The 14,031-nt window shown below is 41.9% G+C and overlaps 1 protein-coding gene across 2 annotated transcripts in view; it reads left to right on the top strand.

The window, feature by feature from the left end:
- Window positions 1–12,184, top strand: part of LOC101847692 (proteasome subunit alpha type-5) — a 59,171-nt gene extending 46,987 nt beyond the window's left edge. For both annotated transcript variants that reach the window (XM_005110014.3, XM_013088946.1), the window contains exons 8-9: window positions 2,651–2,737; window positions 11,689–12,184. In XM_005110014.3, coding sequence (XP_005110071.1) covers window positions 2,651–2,737; window positions 11,689–11,766 — 165 coding nt within the window. In that variant the 3' untranslated portion in view covers window positions 11,767–12,184. The remainder of the gene's footprint in view (window positions 1–2,650; window positions 2,738–11,688) is intronic.
- The last annotated feature ends 1,847 nt before the right edge of the window (window positions 12,185–14,031 follow it).

Here is a 14,031-nt window from a genome sequence, read left to right as displayed (position 1 = left end):
TTTTCTGGAAGAACAAAGAATGGTTTACCAACAAGGGTAGTTTGAAAAAAATATGACAAGAAAATTTATCAAAAATCAATGGTTAAAAATTGTCTATTTTTCAACTTGAAATATTTCGAGACTCATTAGTAGCACATCGACCTGGAAAGAAGCGTTTTGAAGGTCATCCACAGGTCTTTAAAGACATGTATTGGACTTGAATGTTGGTTCCCTAAATTAAACAAAAATATGGGCAGTTTGAACCCACTGTCGCGATGAGACGTTGTGTCCGGAAACAAAAGTCTATGGGACTTTCCGAAGCCAAATGACGCTATAGTGAGCACATTCACTGAAGTGCATATATAAAGTCAATAATTTCCTAATATCCGTTGCTTTTTGGTAAAATACTGCCTTAACAAATTTCTCCTACCTCTGTGGCACCCACCTTTGAGGTGCGACTTTCTAACCGCTTTGGGGTACTAGGGGAGGATGGGGCGGACTCTTCCTCTGCCCCCTCTTCTTCCCCTCCCCCCCTATTCTATCCCTTTTTCCTCTCGCTCCACCCCTCTGATGGAGTGTGAGGTGTCCCCTTCCCCCCTCTCCCTAGCCCCCTCCGTCTGCCCCACCCCCCCCTACCCCTCCAGCATTCCCCAACCTACCTATGGACGAGGACAGGTCCTTCAGTCAATCTTGACGGGAGGGTCTTGTACGCTCTCGTGAAGAGTAAGCCCTGTCACAGCTCTGGTCATCCGAGCTAGACATCAGAGCTATGTGTCCCCTTGTTGGGCTCGATGGCGGGTGGGGAGCCCCGGAGTCGAAACACCATCCAAACACATATGGAAACCTCACTCTCAAAAGACCCTTCCCCAGCTCCCAACATTGATAAGAAGTCTCGGCTCGCGGAAGCAGATGTGGCCGCCGGGCCTAGCAAACAAAATGGTAAAAGGACCTTTACCGCTGCTTCTACACTCCCATCTCCCACGGAGTTTCCGCGGCAGCCGTACATGACCATTTCCAGTGCAAAAGACGCACGGAGTAAGATCACTGATCTAAATCTTTTTTAGACTACGATAGGTTCTCTGGTGAACTCCTTTGGGAATGGCCTAAAGACACTTCAGTCAGTAGCAACACCCAGGGGGGGATGGATAAATTGGAGACTGAAGTGGCCAAACTCCTGAACACAACGACATTCGGCGGTATTCAATGTACTTCTGAGCGATACCAGAAGTTGAACTGCTCGAAGGGCGTCGTCCGTGGCCATGAACGAAAGGGCTGCAGCATGGAGGAAATAGTAGCGAATTATGAAGGTGTGACCCATGCCCGGCGGGGGGAGACCACCCACGAAACTTGCTTTCTTTATGTTTAGATATTTACACATGATTTGTTCATTACTCAATTACATGAACCTTTAATTGAATTTTAAAAATATGAAAAGAAAGCTTTGTAATGAACATGGTCGAATTTTCATTTTGGGATATTTTGATAGACCAAATCCTTCAAACTACTGCCACTCTCAAACCTAGTTTCTGTTAAAGCCTTCTTCGTTGTAAACATGTGATTCTTGCCAGTGCATCACTGGAGTTTGGTTTCCGTTTCGAAAACAAAACTAGACCTGAGTTATTTACTTTATGAGGAAAGTGGTCTCATCGTTCGGCCGGCGGCAAATACTGACTTTACTCTAGCATTTCTTGCAAAGGCTATGGGAACTTGCCAAATGCTTATTTGTCCTGCATATATGCTACATTGTTTGTGAGGATCTGTCTGATTTATCACAAATGAAGTGAGGCCTCACACAACAGTAGTGGAGCAGAGATGTAAAAAAATAAATTAACGAATGCTTTTGAATGAGGCATCATTTTAGCAAACAATAGTACCTGAAGAAAAAGGAATGATATTTTTATTTTGATGCTACATGTAAGCTCAGGTTCTCTGCATTTTAATATCATAATCTTCTTCAGAGGGTGCGGTGGCGGAAAGTCCGGGTTCGAGCCGCAATTCAGATAGATTTTTTTCGCCTCCTCCTGCTCACCCAGCAGTAATGGGTACCTGACTTGGAGTTGGGGAAGTAAAAAGGTGGCGTGGAAAGGAACTGGCCACCCTACCACAATATGCCGAAGGCCCAGGAAGTTGTCTCTCTAACAAGGCAATCCCCAATGTCCAGATCAGATGCGGGAACAACTTTACTTTTTTTTTTATTCTTCTTCGTTTTTTACTTTTGTGTGAAAAAAAGGTGCGAGCTTGTTAACATGTTTGTTTTCTCCAAACATCGCCCTGCATTTTAGCCCTTCTCTTGAACTTACTTCAGATGCTGGGTGGGTGCTAGGGCAGGGCCTACAACAAGGCTGCATCAGATTGGATCACTTGGAACTGTGAATTCGTTTATACTTTTGTTTCCAAGACCTTTACAGCTGTCTTCGTCTGATATTTGCTAGACAGACAGGATTTTGATTGGTGTGGTCACTACTCAATGTGGATTCTACCCCTTGTGAATTGGCTAAGACAAGATCTCATACGCCTAAGATCCCACATTTTCCTTGCTCCCAAGCACCAGGATATATGTAGCTCTGCAGTAGTATGTTCACTGATTGCGTAACTATTTTCTGAAGTTAAACCAGTTGTACGTATATATATGCTCATGGAGAGTCAGTCATTGTGTAAATTTTTTTTCCAGTCTATGACCTTGAAGGAGGCGTGCCGCTCAGCACTGACCATACTGAAACAAGTGATGGAAGAGAAGTTGAACTCCACTAACGTAGAGGTAAGTCTTTCGAGGCCTTCGTCTTTCCCTCAGGTCTATCTTTCTTAATTAGAGAGACAGATAATGGTACTGGGAAGGAGCCAGCATCAGCTTATTTTAAAGATGTTGCTTGCAAAGTTCAATCTGGGACAGCAGCAAATTTCTATGGGATTCTGAGTCCCAGCTCGCGTTAGCCAAATGTGATGTAGATCGTGTTTGATGGCTTGTGCTGTTCGTGTTGACAGAGGGGACTGGCTGATGACAAAAAAAGAGACAGTAGACGAAACTATAACAGAGATGCCAACCAGTACGATTTTACGTATTTTAGTACGATTTCTTGCTGAAAATACGCGAATACGACTTTTCATGAAAAAATACGCATCCTGGAATGGGAAAAATACGAGATTCAGCTTGGGCGAGTAAACCTAATTATCTCAAGTCCCATCTTTTAAAATAGTATCGGTATCGCAGAACTGGAATACTGTATATGAAAACCAAGTTCGATAAGGTCAGTAAGTTCATTTTTGCAGGTCGCGATCGTGATATTATATTCGTTCAGCTTTTCCTTGTCCGGAGAGTACGTTTTACTTTCACGCGTATAGGCGGCTATGGCGGCAGGCGGAAGCGTATGTGACACCGAGGCTCGATCGGAAAAATCAAGATCTACTTTCGCTTTCAATACCACCAAGAAGTTTGCCAGCAGTTGTCTGATAACGCAACATTTGTGGCATGCAGGTTGTGCAGTATAAACGCAATGTCGCCGTGCAAATAAAATGTAATAAACACTCGGACTCGTCGCTTTGGCTGTCGCTTGTGGGAAAATAAAGAAAAGAAAATACAAGCGTCGTCCGATTTTTAGATTGTGTTGCTCGCCATCGTGACCGGTCACTGATCCTGCGCGCATTCGCGTCATAAATAAATACGGTATCGTGTGAGTAAAGACCGTCTTTGGTGGGAGTAACGGCGTTGCGAAGTATATGACTACGGAATAGGGGAGGAGATTATTGATTTTTTGGGGTTGGGGGGGGGGGGGGGTGTTTAAGGCAACACCAGAGGACAAAAACTTGGAAGCACATTTCAGAATTTTTATTACAGCTTTCTGCTAAGCTCGCGTTGGTGCAGGCTGTGTGCGGAATCGGGACCCCTCATACTTTGCAAGTCTGTGTTATTGAAATAAAGTGTTCGCGTTTCATTGGATGGGTGAAAGTAATTATACCTACTAGGATGGGTGATAGTAAATTATACCTACATCTACTTGGATGGGTGACAGTAAATTATACCTAGATCTACTAGGATGGGTGATAGTAAATTATACCTACATCTACTTGGATGGGTGACAGTAAATTATACCTAGATCTACTTGGATGGGTGATAGTAAATTATACCTACATCTACTTGGATGGGTGATAGTAAATTATACCTAGATCTACTTGGATGGGTGATAGTAAATTATACCTACGGTGTATGTTGTAGCTTTCTGTTCAGGACTGGCAGATTTTCAGTGTCACTGCATCTTGCCCTCCCACAGTTGTTACAACTCTCACAGTGCACTGGTCTACTTGAGCCTTTCAAGTTATTTCTGTTCTCTGAGTTTGAGCAATAATTTGAGTCTGTCAGTTCATAATATGAATGATGACACCCAGACTGGTTCTTGATATTCCAAATTCTTGTTCTAGGCCCTCCTGAGTTATAGACCTGCATGTTTGCCGACAATTGTCTGAAATCCGACAATCGCGACCCGACCCGCGAGCCTGCCGATGCTATCGCTAGGCCCACCTGTATTAGTCTATGTGCGAAGTGCGAGGCCAGGCCGACTGCCAGCTCCCCCGTTTTTCTCCCGTCGGCTTTGTCGGCACTCTCGTTTTCGTACCGACTGCCGACGTCGGCGTTTCCGACATAATTGTCGGAATCTGATTAGAAATACGAATACGAAAAAGTACGACGACCTAAATTATTTACTTTCAGTTTCGTGTTCGAGCGGCCATTTTGAATTTCGTTTGTTTACTGGTTGTTCAGATCATGTGGATTCATTCAAGTATGACTCACTTGTTCTACTCTTGATCTAGATTTATAGATCATTATAGACCTCAATGGAGGATTCATATTCCAATTCTTTTGTGTCAAACTGTATTATAGGCTGTGCTGTAATATTTAATGTTGGTAAAACGCATTTCATCAGGTGCGTGAATTATTAACTTAGAATCTATCTAGAGATTTAGAATTCTCAGCCGAGTCCGTCTGTTTGGAATCGGATGCGGATTTCTCGTTCAAGGCCTATTCCTATTCACTTGTTCTACTAGATATTCTAGATCTAGATCTAGATTTAGATCTAGATCTAGATTTATTTAGATTACTAGAGAGATCTATAACTAGATCTAGATCCAGTGCCGGATTAACCATTAGGCAAATAAGGCAATTGCCTTGGGGCCACTCAAAAAAATAGGCCACAAACAGGCCAGAGATAGGGTACAACAAGGCCACATTTTTTCGTTTTTTCCCCGTTTTGACCAGGTCGCAGCAAGGCCGGTCGGGGAGGCCACAAATAGAATAGCCCTAAGCTAGCCCAGGCCAGAGTCCGACTGGGTTTTTAGTCCCAAGCCTAGTTCAGAAAGGGCTGTGACATTTTGTTTGGCCTCTGTCTATGCCACATTTTTTTCTAAAATTAAGTTGAATCATTAGCCGTGGGTTCCAAATCAAGCACCGTTGGCCTCTTAAGTCACCAGACACCTAGCAACCCAGATAACAGTTCCGAAGTTGTGGCCCTGCTGGAGTCAAAAGCCTGTGAATGCTACATTTCTAGCCTAATTTATGCCAAATTCGAGAGTTTTTTAAGTGCACATGAGGTGAAAGGTGAACTGTGCTTACAAAACCCCCCATATAAATAAAAATCAAGGTAGGCTATCTGTATAATAATTCTGACATGTATTATTAAGCCAAGATATTATAAGCAAGGGAAGGGACAGGAAGGGATGCCAACATTATTATACATGTAAAAAGTTATTTTTTGTGCTAGATCTAGTTTTTTCTTTTATTTCTTTATTTATTTATTTAATTTTTTAAAGCAAATTTACAAAAGATTTGTGTCCAGATTCCAAATGAAAAATATAAAACGCAGAATAGACCTAGATCTAGATAAATCTAGTCAAAGTCTAGTAGCGCAGTGTTTATATATTTTTTAATGGCAACCCCTCCTTTAGGCCTAAACCCTATCCCCTCCAAATCTCCCCCTCCCCGAAACTCCGGACTTAACAGTTGCTTGTGAGGTTTGCTTAAAGATCATACTTTCAGCTTTTGAAGCAATCCACGATATTGGACCATCCTATCTCACAGAACTCATAAATGTGCAAGCATCCTTCAGAAACACAAGACATTAAACACATAAGATTGTCAACTAGAAATGCCAGAACAAAAATCGGAAATCGGGGTTTCACTTTCAGTGTTTCAGCCCCATCTTTATGGAACGCACTGCCAGCAACAATAAGAAATGTTGAGACTGTGGATTCTTTCAAGCGACACGTCAAGACATTTCTTTTCCAGAAAATATTCAACTGATCCAAATTGTAGCGCCTCAAAGCAGATCTTCTGGAGTGGGCGCTTTATTATAAATGCCTTGTGACTTATGACTTACATATTGCTAGTCTAAGCAACGGTGGGTCAGATAGTTATTTTCAATACTAATACTATTCATATGTTGATATAACTAGGTGTTAAATTACGGAAACAATTTTTTCTTCCTACTAACAACAGGAAAATGAAGAAACACAACGGGAAAGTGAGAGTTTGTGGGATTGGGGGCAGGGGAAGGAGGGGGGAGAAAAAGACAGGAGAGTTCGTGTATATGTGTGGGAGAAGGTCTTTTAGACTGCAGCTTTGGCAGTGGCCATGCAGTATGACCGCATTCTGATCTCAGTCAGTAGCAATATACGAACTAGTACTTTACAATAATATACAATATTTAGGATGCTGATAGAGACCAGCATCGACATAATATAATGCAAACCATTGCAACAGCAAAAACAACAACAATAACAACAAACAACAACAACAACAACTGCAGCAGCAGAAGCAGCATCACCACCACCATCATCACTACCACAACATAGGCCCTACCACGTTTCTTCATAATGTACTCTTCTTGTGCATGTTTATATCCTCAGCGTCTGCTAGGATTAACGGACCATGTGCTTGAAATGTGCATAATTTGCTGAGCAAACCAGTTTCGGAATTTGGCCAGTGACTATCCAGAAACAAAACGAGACTTTTCTGGCATGAATCGGTATTTAAATAATAGTGCATTCAAACGTGTTTTGTCAAATGGAGAAGTAGTCGATCGTGACTGGCTCGTATAATCTCCAGCCAGACCCTATGTTTTCTGTTTCCCTTGCTTTTTGTTTTCGCCAGACCGTGTACATCTTTCTGGTCAAGGGTTTACAGATTGGAAGAATATAACCAACTATTTAAAAACACATGAAACAAGTCCCAAACATATAAACTCAGTCTTGACTCTATGTCAACGTAGTGTAGCTGCTGGGCGAGTTGACGAGCGGTACACCAAAACTTACTGGAACAACGAAAATACTGGAAAAACATTTTGTTACGTTGTATTAAGACAATCATTTTTCTTTGTGAGAGAGGGCTGGCTTTTCAAGGCAGTTATGAAATCGTTGGGTCCAAGGACAATAGGAACTACCTGGGAATTTTAAAACTAATTGGGCAGTTTGATCCATTTTTATCTGAGCATATCAAAACTCATGCCAACCAAGGACGTGGACACACTTCATACCTGTCAAAAACAACCTGTACAGAATTGATTAACCCTATTAGGCAAGCATGTTCTTGGCCTCATCAAGGACGAAATTTCTAAGGCAAGGTACTTTTCAGTCTCCATAGATTCTACTCATGATGTTACGCATTCTGATCAGTTAACCATTGTTTTACCTTATGTCAGCTATTGCAAAAGCACGCAAAGTGGCAATCTAGGTAAGAAATAATGCATAATCTTTTTGTTGTGAGACCTTAGTTACATTATCTTTCTGGTATGTTGTCAATATTCCATACTGTAAAACTTTGGAATGGCTGACAGACAGACACACACTCAGACAGACCGTGCATGTGTGTGTTGTGTGTGTAGTTTTGAATTTGCACGTGCGCGCGAGCGTATGTGTCTGTGTGTGTTAAAGTGGTTTGGGGGGGGGGGGGGACTTTGCACCATATATAACTTTTTCAGGCCTCTCAGTGAAGTGTGCCTTGGGGCCAACTGGGTCTTAATCCGGCACTGTCTAGATCTAGATCTATATGGGGGAATTATATTCCAATTCTATTGTACTATATTGTATCAAACCCTATTATAGCAATGTAGGCCATTATAATAATATGCTCCTTGTTTGTTTTGGAGTATGCTTTTTTTGTTGTTGACTTGTGCTGGCCTTTTTACATGAGGGCCATTGCAGGTTCTTTTATGGGGTAGGTCTAGGGGTAGTGTTTGGGTTAGGGTTAGGTCTCTTCTTTATAGTGTTTGTTGGGGTGGTCGCTCATTACTCGGAAGTTCTTCCTTTTATGACACCCACAATTTAAACGGAGTGTCTACGTACACACGGTAACCGGGCACGTAGCCTCAGGATCTACGTACACGGTAACCGGGCACGTAGCCTCAGGGTCTACGTACACGGTAACCGGGCATGTAGCCTCAGGGTCTACGTACAAGGTAACTGGGCACGTACGGTAAACGTGTACTTAGTTTCGGGGGAGGGGGTTTGAGCTAGGTGCACACACGGTAACTCTTCGCTCCCGTCATGACGTTGACTTTTTTCCTTTTTTTCACCGTGTAATCTCAATGTCACACACACGGTAACCGGGCACGTAGCCTCAATATCTACGTACACGGTAACCGGTAACCGGGCGCCTCTCATTATCTACGAACACGGTAACCGGGTATTTATGGGTTTTTTTTTTTTTGGGGGGGGGGGGGGGGCGCTTGAGCTAGGTGCACGGTAACTGCGTCGCTCCCTTCATGACCTTGACCTTTTTCCTTTTTCACTCCGCTTTTTGTGTGTGCTGTTGAGCAGGACACTAAATAAAAAAATGACTCCAATCTACCCCCTGTCATCTTTCCCAAGGGAGAGCTAAATGAAGTGACACTGAAAATCTGCGAATGTGGAACAAAAAGCTAAAATATAGATGTTTACAAAACATGTAATACTATCACGAGAGAGAGAGAGAGAGAGAGAGAGAGAGAGAGAGAGAGAGAGAGAGAGAGAGAGAGAGAGAGAGAACGAGACTCAGAAGAGAGGGAGAGGGAGAGAGAGGAAGGAAGAGAGAGAGAGAGTGTGTGTGTGTGATCGAGTGAGAGAGAGAGAGAGAGAGAGAGAGAGAGAGAGAGAGAGAGAGAGAGAGAGAGAGAGTGTGTGTGATCGAGTGAGAGAGGGAGAGAGAGAGAGAGAGAGAATGAGAATTAAAAACGTATGCTCTTGATGAGGTCATACCTCTCTTAAAACATAGGACAATGAAACAAGGGGATCCTTGACTGTTACCCATCCAAAGAAACGCGGACCTTTTGGTTAAAAAACGCGGCTTACTAGGTATGAGTATGATGGATCCCAATTCCGTACAGGGCTTGCACCAATGCACGCTTTTCCGTAGCAGGAAGCTCTAGTAATAATCAAAATTCTAAATACTAAAAGTTGCTTCCAAGTTCAGTTTTTGTCATCCGATGTTGCCTTCAACCCCACCTCTCCCCTCGACTGTACCTTTAAAAAAAAAATCAATAATCCCCCTATTCCAGACTTCGCGCAACGCACACGTTGAATGAACTTTGGTGACCCGAACGATCACTGGTACTCACAATGTGATGCGAAAGTACAGGTTCACTGACCGGTCACGATGTCGAGCCCGACAAGACGCTTGTATAACTTTCTTTTTTTTCCGCAAGTGAAAGCACAGGACAAATATTTATTTTCCTGGCGACACAGCGTTTGTAATGCACAACCTGCATGTTACAAATGTTGTGTTAATCAGACTGCTACCGGCAAATTTCTGGGTGGTAAAGAAAGCAAAAGTAGATCGAGCTTCGGTACCACGCATACACTTACGCTTGCAGCCAAAGCGTTCTGTTCATACCTAAAACTATCTTATGTTTTCGAAAGAGTTAGCACTTGCAACAAAATAAGTTTATATTATATGAACTCTCAAAGCAGGATTTATTTTTTATATAATAATGAGAGGAAAATATATAATAGATTGAAATACTTAAGTCAAACAAGACCCCTGTACGACATTGAACACTGACATGTTGTTGACTGGATACATGTATATTGTACGCGTGTGTGCTCCCTTTTTCGAGCTGGTGAGCTAGTAAATTTTACTATTACTAGTTGGTCGGTCGTGGGGAATACACATTCTCCCCTGAAAATACACAATTTCATATTTCCCAATACTCATTTCGGTTTTCTGTGGTTGGCATCTCTGCTATAAACGCAAAGAACCTTTGATATCATTGTATCCCAGTATCGGTACTGGTGGTACTCAGCACCCCCTGCTAGTGCGAAAATTCAATTTTACCGGTACCACCCAGCACTACTGTGAAAAGTGATTTCCCCTTACCAGCTGACTAAAAAAAATAATGCTTGTGATACAGATTCTATTGTGTTTGTGTCTGTGGTTGTCTGAATGCCTACTCAGATTTACACTTGTCTTTTGCTTCCTATTAGGCTTGCCTTTTATTAGGAGAAAATCCGCTTTTGTTTCTTTTTTCGATTTACCTTGAAGCTTAACGATTTAGCTCCTGGGAATTTGTCCTGACTCATTCCTCGAAATCATGGAAATATTATACATATGTTTATAAAGAATCATTTAAAAGAAATACTTTTACTTATAGAAAAATACCCTGGTGTGGAGCTAATCTTCACAGATGGCTCTAAATCGGACTCTGCTCTGGGCGCCCCAACCCTATCTTCAAACAGTACACACCAGAGGAGGCTACCAGAGGAGACTCCATTCCGAAGCCTCCATTTTTTCTGCGGAGGCCACTGCCATTGAGACTCCGTAGAAAATTTTCCTAACAAATTTTTCCTTATCCTTTCTGACTCTCCGTCATGCATCACCTCACTTACAAACTACACACTCCTACACCTAAAAATAGTCAGGTTACAACAAAAAATACATGCCTTGACTGAAACCGGGAAAAGTATCGTTTTCACATGGCTACCTAGCCATGTGGGCATCCGAGGAAATGAGAAGGTAGATCTCCTGGCGAAGGAGTCCTTATCCCTTCTGGTGGGATCCAGGACGAACACTCTCCCACAGACTGACTTTAAAGATAAGGTAAAAAACTACACCTCCAGTTTGCGGGAGACTCATTGGAGAAATCAAATTAACAACAAACTCACAACATCAAGCCCAAACTGGGTCCACGGAAACCTTCGGGCCTCTCCAGAAGAGACAAAGTCATTTTTACTCGATTACACATTGGACACACGGCCCTGACACATAAATACCTCCTTCAGGGAGATGAGAAGCCTTTCTGTGTCTGATGCGACACAGATTTTACCATTAGGCACATTTTAACAGGATGTCTGGACTTTGGAGAGACCCGAAGGAAATATTTTAGATGCAAAAAATTACAAGATCTGTTTTCCGTCGTTGATCCTAAAAGAATTTTGGATTTTATGAAGGCCATTGGCCTCAATGGGAAGTTGTAAATGAAATTGTTTGAAATTTTTAAATGTTATTTAGAAAGTTGTTTAAATTAAAAATCTATATTTACACTCAATTTTTAACAAAACCGTGTGGTGAACTATTGAGAATGAAACCAACTTATTTCGCGTTCTCATATGACCGTACGTAGTTGCGAGCGCCGTAAAACCCTTTACTAAAATAAAAACAAGTGAGTTTCATTTTTGCTGCCATCACCTGTTGAGCACCATTTTTGCTCAACATTGCTCTCCCACTCACATTTCTTTGTTTCTCTTTCTCAGATGTGTACTGTCACTCCTGGGAGCCTGTTTCGCATGTTTACAAAGGATGAACTGGAGAATATCATCAAGGACCTATGACTTGCTTATCACTGCATATTATTTTCTTTTTTTCGTTCTCTCTCTCTCTCTGAGTGGACTTTGAATTGTATGTGTTGGAAGACTGATTCAAGATGTGTTGGGGCTATTTGCCTCTGTCTTTGTTGGCTGGGTGTTGTTATAAGAATGAATGTTACTAGACGCTTTGTTGAAGTACTGATTCCTTACATATTTGAACATCAGGATCCCTTTATTTCATCACTGATATCAGGATAACACTTGCTTATCATAATAATGAAGGTTTTCAATGTAGATTCAGCTGGGTTTTGGGATGGGGGGGGGGGGGGGGGGGGGGGGGGGGGTGATGAGAGTTTGATTGTAGATTTGTATTGTATGCTCTGGTATATCTGCTGTCAAATCTCAAGGCCATTGTGGTTTTGAAAGAAAAATTCAGAGTTTATACATTTTTGTTTGTTCCTTCTTTACATTTGTATTTGTATGGGTGTGCATGATGTGTGAAGTTTTTTTTGGGGGGGGGGGGGGGTATTTTATGCAGTTATGTGTAATGTATTGCCTACTGAGCAAAAATAAAAACAATTTTAAAAGATATAAAAAATTCTCCAGACAAGGTTGTGACACGACACAACCATTACTTTCTCCTTCAATTTTTGTTTTTGCTGTGCAGCTGTTTCATATTAACAGGACTGGGAGACTGGGAAATGTGTGAAGGAATATTGCAATTTTGTGCTCTCCTATCAAGTGGATCCATCTCTTTGAGCCATCTTTCAGCAGCATTACCAAACCTTCAATGAGGAATTAGTCTACAGATAAACTGCGTTTCTTGGAAAAGAAAAGTGCTTTGGATCTGTGAAGTCGCAACAAAAATTTTTATATGGAGTGGCTAGCCGCCCGATCTGGGGTGGCTTGCGGTTTGCTACACGAACGAATTCAGTCGATTAGCCTGACGCTTCTGGCCCGAGGGGATTTCTGCGTATGTTCCATGTTCTGGCCATTGGGGGTCTCTCTCTCTCTCTCTCTCTCCCTCTCCCTCTCCCCCCCTCTATTCTCTTTCTCTCTCTCTCTCTCTCTCTCTCTCTCTCTCTCTCTCTCTCTCTCTCTCCCTCCCTTCGCAGATAAAATTGTTATCTTTCAATCAACTCGGGGCTGGAACGTTTGTTTGCGTCACGTGCTAAGAGAAGGTCGTGCCCAAGTCTCGCTCGGATGCGAGATAGGGCAATTGAAACAGTAGAGAATCTTTGATAACATCACAACGCTGCATTTCGCTAGACGCGTGATTCAACGGCCTAAGTTCAAAGTGAAAGAGGCAAATTTTTCAGGAGTACCAAAGTTTGTACCTATGGACTGGAAATTCAGATATATGTAGCCTACTATAATATGATGTAGGGCGATGGTCTGTAACTAAATTTTAGAACAAAAAAGTTTTTTTTACATAAGTTACTGGACATAGGCGGTTTAGACCTACCGATATCTGCGTGATTCATCCGCCAAAGTGACAGCATGACGGCGTCTAGACGTTTGAATCACGTTAATCAACGCCACTCGACGAGCGCCCATGGTCGCTTAGGCGTTTGAGTAATCGACAAAAGCAAATCATAGTAGTTTTACGAGTAATTATAAAGTTAAGAGTAACTATTTCAGTTACATGTATTTGGTTAGGTCTTGTGGGGCAGGACTGTTTTGGGGCCCATGGACTTGGTAAAAAAGACCATTCATCATAACGTTCAATTTGTACTGGATGTTTCTGTTCTGCGTGTACCAACGGCAACGAATGTTTGTAACAACGGGATCGTTTTTGTTTCAGCCAGGTCGGAATGGTCTATAGTGCGGTCAAAAACTCGTGGCGCAAGTTATCCTCAAATATCTCTTTGATTGGTGACCCAATGTCACCCATACTTTGCACATATATCAGTTTGTATCAATTTGTTCTAACAAGAATTGAGGCCCGATTTAAAAACTTTTCTTCATAAATTTATACTAAAATACTATAAATCTTCATCATGCGAAAAATGTGATTGTTCTCGCAAACATTTTGCATTCACGCATAATGCCTACGTCACAGCTCGCCAATGACACTTTTTAGTAGCAAAACTTTTCACAAGAAATATTTTTATAATGAATACATTTTGTGCACTAAAATTAAATTTTCCCTAACTAAAATACTTACAAGTATACTATTGCGATTAGAAAAAAATGACAGACTTGCTTTTAAAAGCGATGTTGCCCGAGCTGTAAAATTAAAAAATCTGTAGAAACCTTCGACTGGGATTTTTTTATATTTATAAAGGA

This window comes from Aplysia californica, unplaced genomic scaffold (assembly GCF_000002075.1).
Source record: "Aplysia californica isolate F4 #8 unplaced genomic scaffold, AplCal3.0 scaffold00841, whole genome shotgun sequence".
Taxonomy (NCBI): Eukaryota; Metazoa; Mollusca; class Gastropoda; order Aplysiida; family Aplysiidae; genus Aplysia; species Aplysia californica.
The sequence above is the reverse complement of the archived record's forward strand: the minus strand, read 5'-3'. Positions and strand labels throughout refer to the sequence as shown.